The sequence below is a fragment of the Bos indicus genome, chromosome 13 (assembly GCF_029378745.1).
Source record: "Bos indicus isolate NIAB-ARS_2022 breed Sahiwal x Tharparkar chromosome 13, NIAB-ARS_B.indTharparkar_mat_pri_1.0, whole genome shotgun sequence".
NCBI lineage: Eukaryota > Metazoa > Chordata > Mammalia > Artiodactyla > Bovidae > Bos > Bos indicus.
Window position 1 is genome coordinate 64,203,969 of NC_091772.1, and position 21,068 is coordinate 64,225,036.

At 41.9% G+C, this 21,068-nt stretch overlaps 1 protein-coding gene across 2 annotated transcripts in view; it reads left to right on the forward strand.

Moving 5' to 3' along the window:
• Positions 1–3,033: 3,033 nt before the first annotated feature.
• Positions 3,034–21,068, forward strand: part of ACSS2 (acyl-CoA synthetase short chain family member 2) — a 46,875-nt gene continuing 28,840 nt past the window's right edge. Inside the window, exons 1-2 of one of the 2 annotated variants that reach the window (XM_019972304.2) lie at positions 3,034–3,286; positions 11,476–11,671. In XM_019972304.2, coding sequence (XP_019827863.2) covers positions 3,109–3,286; positions 11,476–11,671 — 374 coding nt within the window. In that variant the 5' untranslated portion in view covers positions 3,034–3,108. The remainder of the gene's footprint in view (positions 3,287–11,475; positions 11,672–21,068) is intronic. The other variant, XM_019972303.2, reaches the window with a different exon arrangement.

Consider the following 21,068-nt stretch of genomic DNA (forward strand, 5'->3'; position numbering starts at 1 on the left):
CCGCCTTCATCACCACCTCCGCCCCCAGCTCCAGCCTCCTACTTCAGCCACAACCTGCTTCTTTTTGAGACCGCTCCTCGGACGTCTCTTCTGGGTCGTCGGATCCTTCCCTGGACCACCCTCCTCAACATTTCGCCAACTCCTCTTTCAATCACAATCCCTTCTTGGAACCCTGACCTATTAGCAAGTATTGAGCTCATGTTAGGATTTTAAAAGCGGGTCTCTAGATGGCATTCTAGCAATCATGATTTAGTTGGCTGGAATGGAATCTCTGGAACCTGCGTGGTTACCATTATTTAAAGAGTTTTTTATGTGGTTCTGGAAAGGACACTTGGAGAAAGAAGAAATGGTGGTGGTAATGATACGGCAGGAATGGGCTGGGGTGGGAAAGGGTAGGGAATGAGTCTATGGGTTCTTCTATTCTGTCTGTGACAGCTTACAAACTGTAATCTTGGGCAAAATACCTAATTGCGTTCAGTATGGGTTTCTTCATCTGTAAAATGGAGAGAATAATAGCAGCCATCTCTGGTTGTGAAGATTAAATTACATATGGAAAGTTTTTAGAATAGGGCTTCACACCTACTTAACACAGTAAATGCCATAGTCTTTATCATCATTTCCTTAATCTCGTGGATTCTCATCTTGTCCAACATGATCCAAACACTTGCCACTCCGACAAATTCCAACTACACCAGAGCTTGCTCTACTACCCCGTCTCCAAGGACGGGATGTTGGTTCCCTTTATTATTAGGCCTTTTGTCCAAATTTCCATTTAACAGTCTATCTGCCTGTCTTCCAGTACTCACAGACAGATGAGAATCATATTTTCGTTACCCTTCCCTGGACATGAAGAGAATATCTGCTTTTTCTCATGGTCTCTCCTTTCCACAATCCCTGGCAGAGGGAGGAGGCTGGTTAAGCCCCTGGCCACATATCCCCTCCTCCCCCAACCTCAGGCTCCAGGCTTAGAGATGACTTTAACCCTGTGAAATCCCTTTGGGGTACAGCATCTGCCATACCACCTGTAGACAGGAGAGGGCAGCAGTGTGTTGGGAAACCACTCTGGAGCTTAAGAGAAGAGCTGGGAAGAGCAAGAGGTAGAGGGCTGCCCAGAATTTTGTGTGTGGGACTGGAAGAGGACCGTTTATACTAGGACCGTGTGCCTTTGGACTAGAACTATTTGCCATCACTTCATGGCAAATAGATGGGGAAACAATGGAAAAAGTGATAGACTTTATTTTCTTGGGCTCCAAAATCACTGCAGATGATGACTGCTGCCATGAAATTAAAAGACGCTTGCTCCTTGGAAGAAAAACTATGACCAACCAAGACAGCATATTAAAAAGCAGAGACATCACTTTGCCGACAAAGGTCCATCTAGTCAAAGCTATGACTTTTCCAGGAGTCATGTATGGATGTGAGAGTTGGACCATAAAGAAAACTGAACACTGAAGGGTTGATGCTTTTCAACTATAGTGTTGGAGAAGACTCTTGAGAGTCCCTTGGACCACAAGGAGGTCAAACCAGTCAATCCTAAAGGAAATCAGTTCTGAATATTCATTGGAAGGACTGATGCTGAAGTTGAAACTCCAATACTTTGGCCACCTGTTGCAAAGAACTTACTCCTTAGAAAAGACCCTGATGCTGGGAAAGACTGAAGGCAGGAGGAGAAGGGGACGACAGAGGATGAGATGGTTGGATGGCATCACCGACTCAGTGAACATGAGTTTGAGCAAGCTCCAGGAGTTGGAGGTGGACAGGGAGGTCTGGCATACTGTAGTCCATGGGGTTGCAAAGAGTTGGACATGACTGAGTGACTGAACTGAACTGAACTGAATTTAGGATGTGCTGGGCATGAGATTAGTTGGACAAAGAACAAGAGAGCAGGTGGGAAGGGAGGCTGGGCCAGATGGGGTTCTGCGTAGGCTTCAGGAAGTGGGGGCTGCCTGCTTCCGGGCCTCAGAATCACTCTTGGATTTAAGTACTTGAGGATCCTTCCTGACTTGATGGCTGTTCTGTAAATGGATGGGTGGGAGTGGGCCCTTCTTGGTGGTGAGTACAGAGATGGAGGGTCCTGGCTGGTCCCTCCTTTCTGGAGTGGAAGGGATAGAGGGAAGCTGGAGGTATTTGAGCCCAGGTGTCTCTTGATGAAGTAAGAGACTGGGAAGGAAACAAGGGTGTGATTGATTCCTTCTATTTGCCTAGACTTTATTTCACAAGACTTAGCTTCAGCCAGATAAGGTGGTAAAAACTTCTGGAGGCAGGAGACCTAGGTTTGGCCCAAGTTACAGTCCTTTTTTCTGGGACTTTGTACAAAGTCCTCCCTTTCCCTGAGTCTATAATTTATGCAATGAAATGGGTTTGTTAGCAAAGACTTGAGGCGCCTCCTAGTCTTAATTTAATGAATCTTTGCATTTTAGGTCTGGATGGAAATTTGTGGAGGCAGGGAAAGTAAAGAACTCTCCTCAAGAGTGGAAGAAAATATGAGTTTCCTCAGGGTGGCGGTTAGTTCCCAGAGCGAAAGTGTGTCACCCGGAAAGGACCCTACTCCACCTGGCTTTTCCATTCGGTGGGGTGACAGGCTTGTGCAATCAGATCGCGGGGCGGCTCCTCGATGGGCCTGACCAAACTCCGTTCGTTCGTTAGCCCAGCTCTTTCCTGCTCATGCCCCGCCCTAACTCAACTCTGCATCTGTAACTCCAAGACCCCACCCCACCCTGGTCACTCCATGGTCCTGCCTCCTCTCCTGTCACACATCCAGCCTCGCCACTCCCGGTCACTCCACGGGCCCACCCTCTCGCCTGTCACGCCTGGCCCCTCCCCCTTCTGCTTTCCCGCTGAGGCTCCACCCCTTCCGCAAGTAAGCTCCGCCCCATGCCCCAAGCAATGCTCAACTTTGGCCAATGGGTTTCTTTGCTAGCCCTGGTCCCAACACCACCAGGCACGGCTCCGCCCCTCTGGGCCTCTCCCCCTTGCACCTGCCTAAGCCCCGCCCCCGCCACCAGGCCCCGCCCCTTCTTAAGGCCCCGCCCCTCGGTTGGCCTGTTTTCCGCGCCTGGGCGCCGGCTGCTACCGCCAAGGCGGCTACTGTGTTCGGAACTTGAGGTGATGGGACTTCCCGAAGAGCGGAGCCGGAGCGGCAGCGGGAGCGGGGCCCGGGAGGAAGCTGGAGCCCGGAGCCCGACACGGAGCTGGTCTCCGCCGCCTGAGGTCAGCCGTTCGGCGCACGTCCCCTCGCTGCAGCGCTACCGCGAGCTGCACCGGCGCTCCTTGGAGGAGCCGAGAGGTGAGGCAGGGCCCGGGCGGGCCTGAGGGACGTCAGCTAGGAGAGAAGTGGGGGTTCACAGGAGAGGGAGGAATTGGGGGTGTTCCGTCGGGAAATGGAAGTTCCGTGAGGAGATGGAGGTTCCCTTGGGAAATTGGGGAGTCGGTAAGGAGATAAAGGTTCTGTGATGGAAGAATAGCGGTTCTTTAAGGAGATGGAAAAGGGGTTCTGGGAGGAGGGGGTTCTCTGAGGCGAAGGAGGAAATGTCGTTCTGTAGGAAATGAGCGTCTCCTAGGAGTTGGGGGGTTCGTTTGCGACTTGGGGGTTCGCAGGTTCTGTGAACGTCTGAAAGAGAGAAAATGTCCTGAAAAGAGAGTTTCTCATACGAAGAGTCGGGTTCTTAGGGGCCAGGAGCGCCTTGAAGGGAGGCGGGCCACGAAGAGAACGAACTTTACCGCTTTTCAGCCCAGCTCAGCCCGTGCCTCCTGACAACTTTCGCCTGTGAGTTAGTCTCCACTGCTGAGGGGCACTCGAGTCCCATCCTGGCATCCCCAAGTTAGTAATGGAGATCTATTTTTAGTATTTCAGAAATCCCGATGGAAACTACCATGTAAAACTGAACAAGTCACTAAAATATCGCCTTTAAAATAAAAAAATTAGGGCTGGGATTGTAATAACTCCGTAATTCTGATAGGTAGTGCCATGTCTTTGAGACTCAAGCTGGGTAAGGGGATGTAGCTGAATTGGGAGGCGGCATGATGCTGGCAGTGGGACATGCATGAACAATCTGGATTTGATCTTGGCTCTGCCACTCATTTGCTCTTTGGTCTTGAGATTTTAAAACCTGTCTGAAATTCCTTTTCTTTATCTATAAAATAGAGGTAATAAGACCTGCCTCGAAGATTTGTTTGAGGGCTAAAATGAGTAGTAAGTGAAGTGTGCATTATAGAGTGCCTGATGCACAGCAGCGTTCACTAAATAGTGGTTAGTTTGATAACCATAAGAGCAATGTGGATGAAGCCACTATTGAGTAAGCAAGATAAGATTAAATCAGGTGTAGAGCCGTTGATTGCTGCAGGCAATGTCCACGTTTTAGTGCTCAGACCTCTTTTTTTTTTTTAGGTGTTCTTATAGATATTTGTTGACTAAATTTGTCTATGTAGACCACCCCTTAGACAAATATTACACTTAATCTTTTAGTTGACTCTTGTGGCTGGTAATTCTTTCCTTGTCAAGTTCCTACTCTTTAAAAAGATTTCATAGTAGGCTTCCTTTAATAGGGAAATGAGCCAATATCTTTAAATAAAAACACAATCACATGGAAGTTTCATAAAATACAACACACACCTGTATCCACCAACTATCCTAGGATTCTGACTTCTTGGGATAGCACTGAATTTTTGTTGGAATTCTCTAGGAATAAAATATAAAGGCCAATTCATATACTGGCTCTAAAGCAATATCATCATATCTTCATCTTTCCAATGGAGACTTCCTAGTTGGCTCTTAGAGAGGTGATCTTATCTATAGACTCACTTCCTAATCAGAGTTCACTTTCAGATTAGATAACCCCAGCTTGTTTCTTTTTCTTTCTTTCTTTTTAAAATTGAAGTATAGTTGATTTATAATGTGTTTGTTTCAGGTATACAGTTCAAAGTAGTTCAGTTATTTACACATATGTCCATATTCTGGAGAAGGCAATGGCACCCCATTCCAGTACTCTTGCCTGGAAAATCCCATGGATGGAGGAGCCTGGAGGGCTGCAGTCCATGGAGTCGCTAGGAGTCAGACATGACTGAGCAACTTCACTTTCACTTTTCACTTTCATGCATTGGAGAAGGAAATGGCAACCCACTCCAGTGTTCTTGCCTGGAGAATCCCAGGGACGGCGGAGCCTGGTGGGCTGCCGTCTATGGGGTCACACAGAGTTGGACACGACTGAAGTGACTTAGCAGCAGCATGTCCATATTCAGACTCTTTTCCCTTATAGGTTATTACAAAACAGAGTATAGTCCCCTGTGCTATACAGTAGGTTCTTGTTGGTTATCTATTTTATATATACTAGTGTGTGTGTGTGTGTGTGTGTGTGTGTGTGTGTGTGTGTGCATGTGCTAAGTTGCTTCAGTTGTGTCTGACTCTGTGACCCTATGGACTATAGCCTGCCAGGTTCCTCTGTCCATGGGATATTCCAGAATACTGGAATGGGTTGCCATTTCCTCCTGCAGGAGATCTTCCTGACCCAGGGATTGAAGCTGCATCTCTTGCATCTACTGTATTGGCAGGCGGGTTCTTTACCACTAGAGCTACCTGGGAAGCCCAGTACTGTGTATGTGTTAACCCCAAACTTCTAATTTATCCCTCCCCTCCTACCTCAGGCCTCTTTTCACTTCTCTTCCCTCTCTATATTTTTTCCTGTCATGAGTTCATGTTTCCCATGTTTTCGTTTTTTTAAATTAAGGTAACATTATTTAAGCTCCCTGTATACAATATTGTATTTCTACTTCTGTGTACTCTATGGTGTGATCACCACCAAAAATTTAGTTTCCACCCATCACCATACAGTTACCCTCTTTACTCATTTTACCCTCCCCACTTCACCTCTGGTAACCAGTAATCTGTTCTCTGTATGTGTGTTTGTTTTGTTTAGTTTGGTTGTTCATTTATTTTGTTTTTTACATTGCACATATGAGTGAAAGCATATGGTATTTGTCTTTGACTCTGTCTGAAATTGTAAGTTTTCATTCTTTTTATGGTTGAGTAATATTCATATTACTTCCCTGATGGCTCAGACAATAAAGAATCTGCCTGCAATGCAGGAGACCCAGGTTCAATATCCAGGTCAGGAAGATCCTCTGGAGAAGGGAATGGCAACCCACTCCAGTATTCCTGCCTGTAGAATCCTTTGGACAGAAGAGTTTGGTGGACTACAGTCCATAGGGTCACAGAGAGTTGGAGACTTGGAGACTGACACTTTTTTGACTTTAATATTTGTATATCTATATGCTGCTGCTGCTAAGTCACTTCAGTTGTGTCCGACTCTGTGCGACCCCATAGATGGCAGCCCACCAGGCTCCCTGGTCCCTGGGATTCTCCAGGCAAGAACACTGGAGTGGGTTGCCATTTCCTTCTCCAATGCAGAAAAGTGAAAGTGAAGTTGCTCAGTCGTGTCCGACTCCTAGCAACCCCATGGACTTGCAGCCTACCAGGCTCCTCCGTCCATGGGATTTTCCAGGCAAGAGTACTGGAGTGGGGTGCCATTGCCTTCTCCGTATATCTATATAGGTAAATACGTATCTCTATATATCACATCTTCTTTATCATTCATTTATCAGTGGACACTTAGGTTACTTCCATGTCTTGGCTATTCACTGTAAACATAATAAACATAGGAGTGCATATATCTTTTCAAAATAGTGTTTCTGTTTTCTTGAGAAAAATACTCAGAAGTGGAATTGCTGGATCATCTAATAGTCCTGTTCTTAATTTTTTGAGAAATTGCTATACTCCAAAGTGGCTGCAACAGTATGCATTCCCAACAAAAATGTATGAAGGCTTCATCTCTTCACATCTTTTTCAACACTTGTTTCTTGCCTTTTTGATAATAGCCATTCAGACATGTGTGAGGTGATATACCATTGTGGCTTTGACTTGCATTTTCCTAATAACAAGTAGTACTGAACATCTTTTCATGTATCTGTTGGCTATCAGTATGTCTTTGGAAAAATGTCTATTCAGCACCTCTGATCACTTTTTAATTGGGTTACTTGTTATTTTGTTGTTGAGTTGTATGCGTTCTTTATGTATTTTGAATGCTAACCCTTTATCCGATATATGATTTGCAAATACCTTCTCCCCAATGATGAGCTGTTACTGTCACAGTAACTCTTTTTGTGTATACTTAGCTTTGTATCCAGGATCTCACTTATGCTCTAGTCTCAAATTGCATAGGCCTGTAGAGCATTTTATTCACATATCAGGATGTTATACCGTATTTAACATTACTGTGAGTCAGATTTACCAATTTTCCCTTCCAAATCTGCTCTTCTTCCTAATGTTCTAATCCCTGCCAGTGGCACTATCCCAAATCTTATCTATCTGTATATCTTATTTATTTATATGTTGCTAACTGCTTGCTGGGCACAAATTCTGTTTGTTTGATGTAGAGACTATTATCCCCATTTTTCAGAAAAGGAAACTGACACTTAGAGAGGTTAACTAAATTGAACAATGTCACAGAGGTACTTAGCGGTGGAGCTGAGATTTGAACCAACATAGTTTTGACTGCAGAATCTATACTCCCAGTAGCTATGCTAGGCCTCTTCCCTGATCCACAGTCTGCCTGTTATGAAATTCTATCAAATACTCTTTCCACATATCTCTTAGGTTATCTTTTCTTCCATTTCCATAGACCCTTTTAATTCAAGGGAGCAGCCTTCTAATTGGTTCTCTCTCCCCTAGTCTCACTCATCTCCATATTTCTGGTATATTTAGAATTATCTAAACACTATTGGACTGATATGGAAATAGTGCTTTCATATGTCACTTCAAAAACTTTCAATAGTTCCCTATTTCCTACAGTTTAAAGTGAAAATTCTGCCTTTCTTTCAGAATCTCTGGATAACTAGCCTACCCCACCTTTCTATTCTTATCTTCTGATACTCCCTACCACATGCCCCTCATTCTACAACAGACCATTCTTGTTGATATGCTGTATACACAAAAGTCCCTTTCCCATCACCATGGCTTTGCCCATTCCCTTCTGTTCCTCTCTACCTAATCAAACTTCACCAGTTCCACAGAGCATTTCCTGATCATGCCAGTCCATTATTACCTTTTCTAAACTTCAGTACTTAGAACATGTGCCGAAGAACCATCCAGAATTCAACAGCTCCACCATAAAAAAAATAAAAGCAAGAACTAAATGATTATGTATTTCCCTGATATTCCAGTGGTTAAGATTCCATGCTTCCACTGTAGGGGGCATGAGTTCGATCCCTGGTCATGGAACCACACTGCCTGTGGCCTGGCGGGCCAGAAAACAAAACAAAACTAAGTGATTATAAAACTCAGATTTCTTCACTTCTTGTTGATGGACATAAATGTGGTTCATATATGGTTTTACATAATCTGTGCCTACTACTGTCACTTAAAATGTATTTTTTTGAGTATACACATATTAAATGTAGTTATAACAACATGGAACTTAGAGTTAGATCTTATTTTTTATTCAGGTTACTAGCTGTGTGATTCTTGGGAGAGTTTCCTATGTGTCCTGAGCTTCAGTTTTCTCATGTATTAAAATCAAGATCATCAGAGGGCCATATAAAAATTAAATGAGATTAGCTCAATTCTTGGACATTAATGGCATTCATTAAAATGCCAGTTCCCATTTGTTCTCTCATTAATGGCCATTTAGTACCCTATTGTATCACTACCATTAAAGAGATTTCATCTCTTTAGTTTTCATCGATTTTTTCATTGTTGAGCGTTAGGGTCGTTTCTAGTTTTACTGTTATAAATGGTGTTAGTATAAACATCTCTTGAGTAATCACTTTTTTCCCCTGTGGTATTATTTTCTTAGGGTGTGTTTCCCCAAAGTTAGCAGTTGAAAGAATATAAAACATTTTATGACTCTTGTCATGCATTGCCCTGCTGTTCAGTAACATTGTGCTAATTTCTTACAATGCTGTTATCATATAACAGATCGGTTTTCTAGGGTCACTTGGGCATTGAGTTCAATATTTTCTTAGTCTTTGCTGGTCTCAGAGGCATATAATGGCACCTTGGGGTTGATTTGATTTGGATTTCTTTAATTCATTGCAAGTTGTATAGAAAGAAAAGAAAGTGAAGTCACTCAGTCGTGTCTGACTCTTTGTGACCCAATGGACTATAGCCTGCTGGGCTCCTCCATCCATTGGACTTTCCAGGCAAGAATACTGGAGTGGGTTGCCAATTCCTTCTCCAGGGGAATCTTCCCGACCCAGGGATCGAACCCAGGTTTCCTGCATTGTAGGCAGACTCTTTACTGCCTGAGCCACCAGGGAATCTGGTGGCAAGATGTATACCCTGTGATTTAGCTTTCAGTATATTCTGTCTTGTATACTCAAAAATGTTTTATGTTTTAGTCTCATTGTTGCCAAAATCTTGTCTCTCTGTGTACCAATGCCAAACAGAAATACGGAGACAGAGTTATGGAGGAGAAGGAAAGAATAGCTTTATTACTTTGCCAGGCAGAGGGGGAACACAGTAGGCTAGTGCCTCAAGAACTATGCCTCCTCCCTGGTAAGAAGGGAAAGGTTATATAGTCAGGCAGGAGTATGTGATAAGGATCAAGGTAATAACAGTCTTGTATTCTTTCTTCTGCAAAGTTCAAAAGGGTGGGGTTCCTGACAAGATTGGATGTGTAGAGGGTCTTAGGTGGTCCAGTGTCCTAACCTTGATGAGCCTCTCTGGTCCTTTAATCTTGCTGTTTTACTGCTGTTCCTCCTTTGATGAGCAACTATGATGCCTTTTGGAACTGAGAGGTCATGGAGGCTGGATTCTTGCCTATAAGAAATGGGGGACAAACAGGCCTCTGTGCCCAGGAGTCCCACGGGGCCCTGCTCAACATCATTATCTCTATAATCAGACTGTATAAACTAAATCATCCAACTTGAACAAGTCACTTTACTTCTATAAATTTGATTTCTTGATATCAGTAAAATGAGAGGCCGATAACCTCTAAATTTCCTTCCATTGTTATGGTTCTGAGTGTCTCTCTCTCTCCTCTAGCTTGTGATCCAGTACTTAGACTATCCTAGGTGTTCTGCAACAGCATGTTTAACCTGTTGAGTACCTTTTCTCCAGAGTAACCAGGCAATCAGAGTAACCAGGCAAATGTTTCAATATTGTAAGTCTTCTCTGGTTAAAACTGTACAATGACTTTCCATTGCTCTTAGAAACAGAAACTGTTAGTTGCTCAGTCATGTCCGACTCTTTGTAATGCCATGAGCTGTAGCCTGCCAGACTGCTCTGTCCATGGGATTTTCCAGGCAAGAATACTGGAACAGGTTGCTGTTTCCTTCTCCAGAGGATATTCCTGACCCAGGGATCAAACCCAGGTCTCCTGCATTGCAGGCAGATTATTCACCATCTGAGCCATCAAGGAAGCCTGTCGCTCTTAGGCTCAAATTCTCTATGCTTAGAAGGATTGCATGTTATCTGCCCAGTTTATGCCTTAATTTCTGCTATTCTTTCTCTTATTCTCAGTGCTTCAGCTTGAGGGAGTTCCTCTTAACGTATACCCATGGTTCTTTTCTGTCCCATAGTAATGTTTTTCCTGGTGGGAGAGTGGAGAAAAACTCGTATTCATCTTTCAGACTTTAGCAACAATGTCTTCTTCAGGGCAGTTCAAATCTTGACTTAGTAAATGTATAAGTAGATATCACTAAGTCATGTCCGACTCTTTGCAACCTCATAGATTGTAGTCCGCCAGGTTCCTCTCTCCATGGGATTCCCCAGTCAAGAATACAGGAGTGGGTTGCCATGCCTTCCTCCATGGGATCTTCCTGATTCAGGGATTGAACTTGGGTCTTGTGCTTTTCAGGCAGATTCTTTACCCACTGACCCACCTTGGGCAAATTATTTAGCCTCTCTGAGCCTTGATTTTCAAACCAATAAAATAAGAATGAAAAACCCTACCTCCTACGGTTGTGGTAAGAACTAAATGAGATAATGCATTTAAAGAGTTTAAAAGCCACATCTGGTACTTAGCAAGTAACACTTGGGCAAATAGTAGTAGGAGAAAGAGATGCTCATTAAGTAATTGCTGAGAGTGAATGAACAAATTTTTCCTTGTCATGGGAGGCTCTGTGGGTAAAAGATCTCTTCCTTTCATTAATTAATTCATTGGAAAAGTTACTGATTAACTACAATGTACTAGGCATTGTGATAGGCACTGGTTGCAGTTTGAATAGATGGTGAAAAATGGAGTGGATATTTTGAGAAGGGAGGGAAGAAACTTGAGTCAAGATTCAGCCCATGGGAGTAAAGATGGTTTAAGAGTGTGGTGGGTGTTAAGATTTGAGAGGTAGAAGAGGGACCCAGGTGATAGGTTCTAGAGTACAGGGCAGAGAAATTGTGACTTGGTGCTATGCATAGAATGGTAAGCCATCTGAGGATAAGTGTGCCTCAGAAGCTAAATGATGTCTGGGCTTCCTTTTCTGTTGTAGAGTTTTGGGGAGACATTGCCAAGGAATTTTACTGGAAGACCCCATGTCCTGGTCCATTCCTTCAGTACAACTTTGATGTGACTAAAGGGAAAATCTTCATTGAATGGATGAAAGGAGCAACTACCAACATCTGCTACAACGTACTGGATCGAATTGTCCATGAGAAAAAACTTGGCGATAAAGTTGCTTTTTACTGGTAAAAACACCTATCTTATAGCCTGTGGCAGATAAAAAGTCACCCTGACATTTATATAGCATTTTATAGTTCACAAAGTACCTTAAAAATCCATGCATTTGATGCTTACAACAACCCAGAAGAATAAGCAAAGTATCATTAACTTAATGTCTCAGGTGAGGAAAAATACCTCAAGTTAAATGACTTCCCTAAAATCATGTAACTAGTATGTGACAGAACTGACATTCAAAATCAAGTGTCCTGACTTCTAGTCTAGTGTTTTCAACTTGTAGTTGGAAAGAACAATGTGAGGGGGTAAATGGAAGTAAAAAGGACTATGTTGTTTTCTTATTCTTGCTTTGGGAGAAAAGTGGATTGTGGATTTTTCGCTGCCACCACCACTGTTATCATCATTACCTTTGATTGAGCTATATGCCAGATACTGTGCTCAAGTGCTTCACACATATTATCCTATTTGATGCTCACAACAACTAAAAATATATTATTTATTTTCCTCGTTTTGCATATGTGAAAATGAAATTCTGAGATGTAAATAGATGACTTATTTGAAGTTATACAGCTAGTAAGAAGGACTGATATTCACATCCTGGTAGCACAGTTCCAGAGTTTTACTCTTAACCATGACATTATACTATCCTTCTAATTTCTTATACTAGCCTCTCAACAGCTTTGCAAATTAGGTATTCTTAGCCCACTTTTATAGCTGAAGAAATGAAGCATGCATCTCTGCTTCATAGTGAATAAGCTCATAGAGTGAGTAACTGGTGGAGCCAGGGTTCAAACCCAAGTCTGTCTGATTCCTTGTTTTTAACACTCAGCCATGCTGACTCCTCCACTGAAACTAAAACCCCCTCTTCCTAGCAACATAGCTTAGAGGAGATGTTACTAAACTGAACCTGAAATAGGACCTTGAAGTTCCAGTTATTGGGGTGTTTCTGCCACCAACCATAAGCACTTTGAGAATTAATCTGTTTCTTTTTTAAATCAGCCAGTAGGAGCATATTGGTATTTCACAGATGCGTTAAATTTGTAGTCAGTAAAACGTTGCCCAGTTTGTGTGATATATTAAGAAAAACCCTCACCTGAGAGATAGGAAATTCAGTTTCTCACTTTAACTCTGCCATCCACTTGCCATGTAACCATAGGCAAGGCATTTAACTCTCTGAGAGTCAATTTCCTTGTCCATAAAATGGGGGTAATATTAAATCCCACCCTTGCCCTATAACTGGATTGTTAGGAGAATCAAATATGATTTTGTAAAAGTATTTATTGGGAAACACTGTACAAATGTGAGTGATCTGTTACCACATTACCATTGCTCAGGTTGGGGTCACTTTGCCACTGAAATTCACAGTCCATTATGCCTGTTGAGACTTTGTTTAGCTCCTGCCATGAGACTTTATGCTTGAGCTCCAGCTGACACTTGGGCCCATCTCCTAGGTTCCTCAGAGATCAGAAAACCTTTAAAGATCTGGATAGGAGATACTTTGTCTGAATTTGTTCCCTGGTTTGAAATCAAGTGCATGATGAAAGACTGGAAAGGCACAAGCCAGAATTGTTTATTCAATGGATATTGCTGCAGAATCCTTGAGGCCCTTCTTTCTAGTTTCCCTACCATCTGTACTTGAATAGAGCCTGTCTTTCCACATATGTAAAATGAAAGGAGTAGATTAGATCAGTGTTTTCCCAAGAATGCTTTTGAAACCACTAATTACTAGACATATTAGCAGGAACTTTTTTTTTTTTTTTCCGAGCAGAAGCTTCTTGATTCATGAAAAAAAAACAGACTGAGAAGCACTGTATAATAAATTACGTTTCCAGGATTTTCATTGTGTATTGATACAGTAAAGGCTCCAAAAAGTCCTACAGTAAAGATACCTGATTCATTTTAACATGGGATTTCTAAAGTTTATTTGAGCCCCAAACATTTTTTATAGCATGCGATTAACATCACAAGAAGCAGTATTCTATGGAACACTGATTTATGAAGCACTTGATGTATAATCTCTACATTTACTTCTCATGCAAAATTCTGTAACTCTGTAACAAGACATTTTCACTCCATTTTTACATTGGTCAGTCAACCAATAAGAATTTTAAAGATATTGAGTACTCAGCCCTGAGTGTTATGGTACAGGGGTAAGAAGAATGGGAGACAAGTACCACATGGGCCATTATTATTCAAGTCTCAATCTACAAATAAATCACATTTGTTAAAAGAAAGTAAAGTGCAAATATCCCAGATATTTGTTTACTTCCCTTTTTTACCTCTATATTTTAAAATAATATGCTTACACTGCAATTTCTTTTGTTTTTGAAGAAAGCATTGACTTCCTTTTATGGTAAATGAGAATTCAGTTCTTATATACTACTCCAACTTCTTTCTCTTAATCTCAACATAATTATACCTCTATTTTTTAGTTAATTTAAAATCAATGCTTATTTTAGAATAATATATGATTGTATTTCCTTTTATATAAAGATTTTTGTTTTCAAAGAAGTTAAAAATCGCCTAAAATTTTCTTATACTATTTGCCTTTATCATATACTCAATATTTTTCAAACTATCATATAATTTATTCTGTGAAGTTCTCTTTTTCCCCTTGGTCCTAGAGCCTACCTTCTTTCTGCTCTAATTTTTATTAATGTTTTTAAAGTGACATCTTTTCAGTGATTTGCTCCAGTTGATACACTTCTTATGGAGCGATAGTATGACTTTCTTTTCAGCCTAGACATTTAGATAACTCAAGTGGCTTTCTTTTCTTTTTTCTGAGCAAACTCCTGGAAATAGTGAAGGACAGGGAAATCTGGAGTGCTGCAGTCCAAGAGGTCACAGAGAGTTGGACACAACTTAGAACTGAACAGCAACAGCATAGTGGCATTAGAAAATCACATTTAGGGCAGATCTTATATACAAACTGAAGTAAGCTACTAACAAAGTGCTTCAGTTAGCCAAGATAGAACACTATTAAGAAGAATTTGCCTTTTAACTTTTGACTTGACACATGGTAAATATTCATGGAAGAATAGTATTTTTAGAATTTGAAGTGATTGTTTTATTAGAATCCATCTAGGCCAACTGTCCTTACAGATGTAAAGGGTTTATGCAGGGATCAATTTATTCAATAAATACTTATTAAGGACTTACTATGTACCAGGCAGTATTCTGAACAAACAAACAAACTCTCTACCCTCTTGGAGGTTATATTCCAGCTTAAGGAGACAGACAAACAAATCAATAAATATAAGACAGGTAGTGATAAGTGCTGTAGAAAAATACAAAGCAGTTTAAGGAAAAAGGAATGACAGTGAAAAATGGGGATTGATATTGGCAGCCCTCTCTGATCAAGGTGACATTTGAGACGCAATATGAAGGAAATGCAGAATGTCATGCATATAGTTGGTTGGGAAAGGAAACTATTCCAGGTACATGGAAGAGTAAGTGTAGAGGCCCTGGGACAGGAGTGTTTTGCTACCTAGTGTGTTTGAATACTAGCTAGGAACTTAGCGTAGCTGAAGCAGTATTAGTTAGAAAAACAGAGTGATACGGAATGAGGTCAGCAGGACACTAGATTGTATAGATTGAAAGATTTGGGTTTTTTTTTTTTCCACAGTGAAATGGGGAACCACTGGAAAATCTTGAGCGTAGAAGTGACAGTGATTTGACTTATGTTTAGAACCTGTCTTTATGTTGAGAATAGACCGTTGAAGGGCAAGATTAGAAGCATGGAGACTTATGAGGCTATTATAGAAATCCATGTGAACAATGATAGTGATTGAAGGTGCTTCAGTTCAGTTCAGTCGCTCAGTTGTGTCCGACTCTTTGTGACCCCATGAATCGCAGCACGCCAGGCCTCCCTGTCCATCACCAACTCCCGGAGTTCACTCAGACTCACGTCCATCGAGTCGGTAATGCCATCCAGCCATCTCATCCTCTGTCGTCCTCTTCTCCTCCTGCCCCCAATCCTTCTCAGCATCAGAGTCTTTTCCAGTGAGTCAACTCTTCACATGAAGTGGCCAAAGTACTGGAATTTCAGCTTTAGCATCATTCCTTCCAAAGAACACCCAGGGCTGATCTCCTTCAGAATGGACTGGTTGGATCTCCTTGCAGTCCAAGGGACTCCCAAGAGTCTTCTCCAACACCACAGTTCAAAAGCATCAATTCTTCAGCACTCAGCTTTCTTCACAGTCCAACTCTCACATCCATACATAACCACTGGCAAAACCATAGCTTTGACTAGACGGACCTTTGTTGGCAAAGTAATGTCTCTGCTTTTGAATATGCTATCTAGGTTGGTCATAACTTTCCTTCCAAGGAGTAAGCGTCTTTTAATTTCATGGCTGCAATCACCATATGCAGTGATTTTGGAGCCCCCAAAAATAAAGTCTGACACTGTCTCCACTGTTTCCCCATCTATTTCCCATGAAGTGATGGGACCAGATGCCATGATCTTCGTTTTCTGAATGTTGAGTTTTAAATCAACCTTTTCACTCTCCTCTTTCACTTTCATCAAGAGGCTTCTTAGTTCCTTTCTGCCATAAGGGTGGTGTCATCTGAATATCTGAGGTTATTGATATTTCTCCTGGAAATCTTGATTCCAGCTTGTGCTTCTTCCAGAAGGTGCTTAGAAATGGTCAAAATCTGGATCTATTTTGAGTGAAGAGCCCATGGAATTTGCTGACTTGAATTGGATGTAAGGTGTGAAAGAAAAGGGAATCAAGATTGTATTCAACAGTGGTGAGGTCCAGGACTAGGACATCTTGACCATTTTTGGACACCTATGAAAAGATTTTATGCAGGGGAGTGATGTCACAGCTGGGCTCAAGAAGATTAATCTGGATTCATATGGAAGTGAGAATATAAAGGCAGAGAGCTGAGAGTTTTGTTATTCAAGGTAGAGATGCCTAAACTGGGATATTGGTTGTGGGAATGGAATTGAACAATAAAATTATACAGAAATTTAGAGGAGAGAAACCGATATAGGTAACTGGTTGTGTAGATGTAGGAGAGACAGGCAAAGAAAGTGAGAGAAGAGTCAATTGTTCCCTCAGTCTTTATAGCACTTTACCTTTTTCAAAGGCACATGGTCATCTGATCCAAAAGCTAAATTTACCCTCTAGACAAGACTATGGTTTCAACCTCTCTTATACTTTCTTCCCCCTACCATGACAGGTAGGGGTGTTGGTGGGGATTTATGTGTATATGTATGTGAAAGAAATCAGTGACAAAGTTATTAGAACAGTCATTCACAGAGAGATAGTCAGTGAGGGACATTAGAGGTAGCTTTGGGAGTGGGGCCTGACTAGTTAAAGGGATAATGGCAAACAATGAGAAATTGGAGGATTAAGTAAAGGGTTTCTGAGGAGAGGGTAGAAAGAGTGGTTGGTGATTGTTTTTCGAGTGATTTATACAAGCTGCTCAGTCTCTAGGTTATTCCAGGAGAGGACCCCAATCTCTCAAGCCCCCAGAATTTGGTTTAGTCCATTCCTTCTACTTTTTGCTTTGGATTGCCTCTGGCTATCATTGTCTCTGAACCATCTCCTACCTCAGTCTCAACTGAAGTCTCTTTCCACAGGCTCTGGCTATTTTTCAATGCTTCCTTAGAAACTTCTGAGAAGCAGGTGTCTTTAAGAGTGATCTCAGGGCAGAGGCTCTGCTTTCAGGATCCCTTTATGTTCCCGAATATGAATTCGAAAGTATGCTATTTAGAGCTCTCCAGATCCTGGTGGGGTATGAGTGAGTGTGTGTACTTGAGGAGATGGGGATGGTTGAAAAGAGGAGATGAGCCCATGGTCTGACAAGGAGAAGACTGACTGTCAAGGTGACATGGAAAACTACAGCTCTAAAGTGTGTTGTCTTAGCATTCATGTCCAGGGACTCTATTCATTATCTAGGTCTGTGTCCTGGAGTTCATTTCAGTGATATAGGAATGGACAGACTTTTTTGTCCTCTGTATCTTCACTAGTTTCACAATAGTGTATTTACTTATTAAAATATACCATTTGACCCTTGAACAATGTGAGTTTAAACTGCATGGGTCCACCTACAATGCAAATATTTTTCAACAGTAAGTTCTACAGTACTGCATGGTCTGTGGTTGATTGAATCAGCAGATACGGAGGAATCAAGGATATGGAGAGGCAACTGTAAGTTATAAGCAGATTAACCCCCATGTTGTTCAAGGGTCAACTGTACTTGCTAAGGAAAAACATTCATTGAGAAGGAATATGGCCTCAGACCATTCCCTTCCTCTCTCTGGGCCTTCCCTTTGTGAGAGTGATGGGAGGTGAACTACTGATACTCTGCAACGCCCCTTCCTGCACTGATGTGTCAGGATTCTACGAGTGTTTGAAGAGGAAGTGGTTCTTAGAAGGTCTGTTGCACCGTGTAGTGGCTGTTTGGTGACTCAGTAGGCAGGCTGGTCTTCTGTTGATACGGTGAAGAAAAGGAGGATTTTAGAAGGTTTGGGGTGAAGAGGCTGAGGAAGAGTCTACTCCCCTTGCCTGGTAACATGAACACTTTAGCACAAATACTTTAAACTAATGGGAGATATGTGGGGAAATAACTATGCTGGGAACAGTCTTTCTCCACTTGAATCAGATGGGCAGATTGTGGAGGAGGGCAGGGGTATTTCATGTTTAAGGTGTATTGTTAATTTTCTTCTCTTACTTCTCCCTGAGTTTTATGACCATTGATGCCTTAAAGAGTAATAAGTGGTGAAAATGAAACAACTAAGCTATGCTGTCCAAGACATTAGTCACTTTTTGAAAGTAGGTGGGATCTGAATAACATGTATAATAATAATAAACAGAATATGTTATATATTAATTATTATTATATGTACTAACATATGTAACAATAAGTGTGTAATAAATGGAGACTGTCTTGAGGCCTGACACAGTGTCCTGAGCCACGTCAACTACCTGTGTTTGTGTCTGGGCTGACTTCTTATACACGTGTATTGAGTAAATATTTAATGAAGAGAATGACTTTAGATAATGCCTATTTTTTGAGCCCTCTTAATCTCACTTGGAGAAGGCAATGGCAACTCACTCCAGTACTCTTGCCAGGAGAATCCCATGGACGGGGGAGCCTGGTGGGCTACAGTCCATGGGGTCGCTGAGAGTCGGATCCGACTGAGCGACTTCACTTTCACTTTTCACTTTTCACTTTCATGCATTGGAGAAGGAAATGGCAACCCACTCCAGTGTTCTTGCCTGGAGAATCCCAGGGACAGAGGAGCCTGTTGGGCTGCCATCTATGGGGTCGCACAGAGTCGGACACGACTGATGCAACTTGGCAGCAGCAGCAGCAATCTCACTATAAACAGAGGTAAAGAGGATACTTGCTAAAGTTACTTCTGTCACTGATCTTCAGAATTTCTATCACAAATCTAGGAAACTGCAGTGGCAAGGCAGCAAGGAGGAAAGTTGGGGAAGGGGAGGAACCCAGTACTGGCCTCGTGCCTTTGATGAGAGCTGGTAGTTAGGTAGGGGCACAGGTTCTTGCCTTAGGGTAGCCTCACATTTACAACAGTAAATAAGAAGGCTTAGAGTTGTCTGCCTTTTCCTGGATTTGGTATGAAAGAGTTGGGTCACTGGTAATGATACTTAGTGTTTGATAATAATACTTTGAACCTTTATGAGAATTTGAGACTCCCAGACCTTTGAGGTCCACTTCCTGTACAAAGCAGGAGTTGTAGCCCCTGAATCTTCATTCCCAACAATTCTCATAGTGATCATTCTGATTCTGGAACATTACCAAAACCACAGAGTTCACACAATATGTATCACCTTGTTAGGCACCTCTGTTACAAAATTCTTAGATATATTCCCTCCCTATAACTTTATCCCTACTTATGCTCTTCCCATGGTCTTAATCCTATGTTCTGGGGTCACATGAATAATCCTATTCTTTTTTCCATGAGACATCTCTTCAGGCAGTTTGAAGGCAGTTATTATATCCCTTTGCCAAGCTGAATGTAGGAATCTAAATCTAGAAGATGCCTTGAAGATTCCTTCCATTGTTTCCCCATCTACTTGCCATGAAGTGATGGGAGCAGATGTCATAATCTTAGTTTTTTGAATGTTGAGTTTTAAGCCAGCTTTTTCACTCTCCTCTTTCTCTTTCATCAAGAAGCTCTTTAGTTCCTCTTTGCTTTCTGCCATAAAGGTTGTATCATCTGCATATCTGAGGTTATTGATATTTCTCCTGGCAAATAAAGAACTTAGTGTTGGGCAAACAATATATTAGCTAATTTTATCATTATGCCAAAGCCTCATTCCTAAAACAAGAAAGAGCAGAGCTGATCTGATTGAAACATAGATTGAAGGACAAGAGCCACATTCTGTTGGCTTCTTTACCTTGTCATTGTGTTCCCTGTGAGATATGTGTGTGGAACCTCTGGGGATTTGCAAAACTCAGTTTGGAAACCCCTGATCTAGTCAGTGCCCTTGTTTTATGGATGAGGTAATCTTAAAGTTCCTTGTATAGTATAGTTTCTGGAACAACTCTATCGTGCGTGTTGGTTTCCTGTAGACATTCTCTAGTTGGCCAGTATCACTTATTAAGTACTCTACCTATGGTATGCCTTGGACATGGAATTATTACCATTCTTTGCTCTGACCTTGCATATGAAAATCACATTAGACCCATTGACAGCCATACTCTACCACGCAGTCTCCCATAATGCCTAAGACTTTTCTGTTTGTTCTAATAATAAACTATATCTCATTTGCATTGTATGTGTATAATTTGTTCCCTTGTTTTTTGAACCTGGGTATGGTTCACAGCAATACTTGACAGATGAGGAACTTAAGGCTCAGAGTGGAAGTGACTTGGCCAGATCACATAGCAGTTGAACTTGTTCTAGAGAGAACACTTACATTCTTTGTTATAGACACTATGCTTCTCCTTTCATGGACCTAGCTCCTTTGACTGTCTGTCACTTATTTAGCCAGTAGTTTACTTAGATGATTTAGGGTTGGCTTAAGAAATGTTGACCACAATTTATAATGATAATTTATAAGGCTAAACACATTAAAGGGCAAACCTCAAGGAAGTAAAATCCTTTTCTTAGCTGGGATGTGCTCATTCATCCATTCATTAAACAATTTTTAAAAACTGAATGTTTACTACATATAGTCTGCATGGGGCTTCCCAGGTGGTGCTGGTGGTAAAGAACCCACCTGCCAATGCAGGAGATGTAAGAGATGTGGGTTCTATTCCTGGGTTGGGAAGATCCCTTGGAGGAGGGCATGGCAACTCATTCCAGTATTCTTGCCTGGAGAATCCCACGGACAGAGGAGCCTGGTGGGCTACGGTCCAGAGAGTCACAAAGAGTTGGACACAACTGAAGCGACTTAACACAGCATGGCACATAGTCTACATACTACC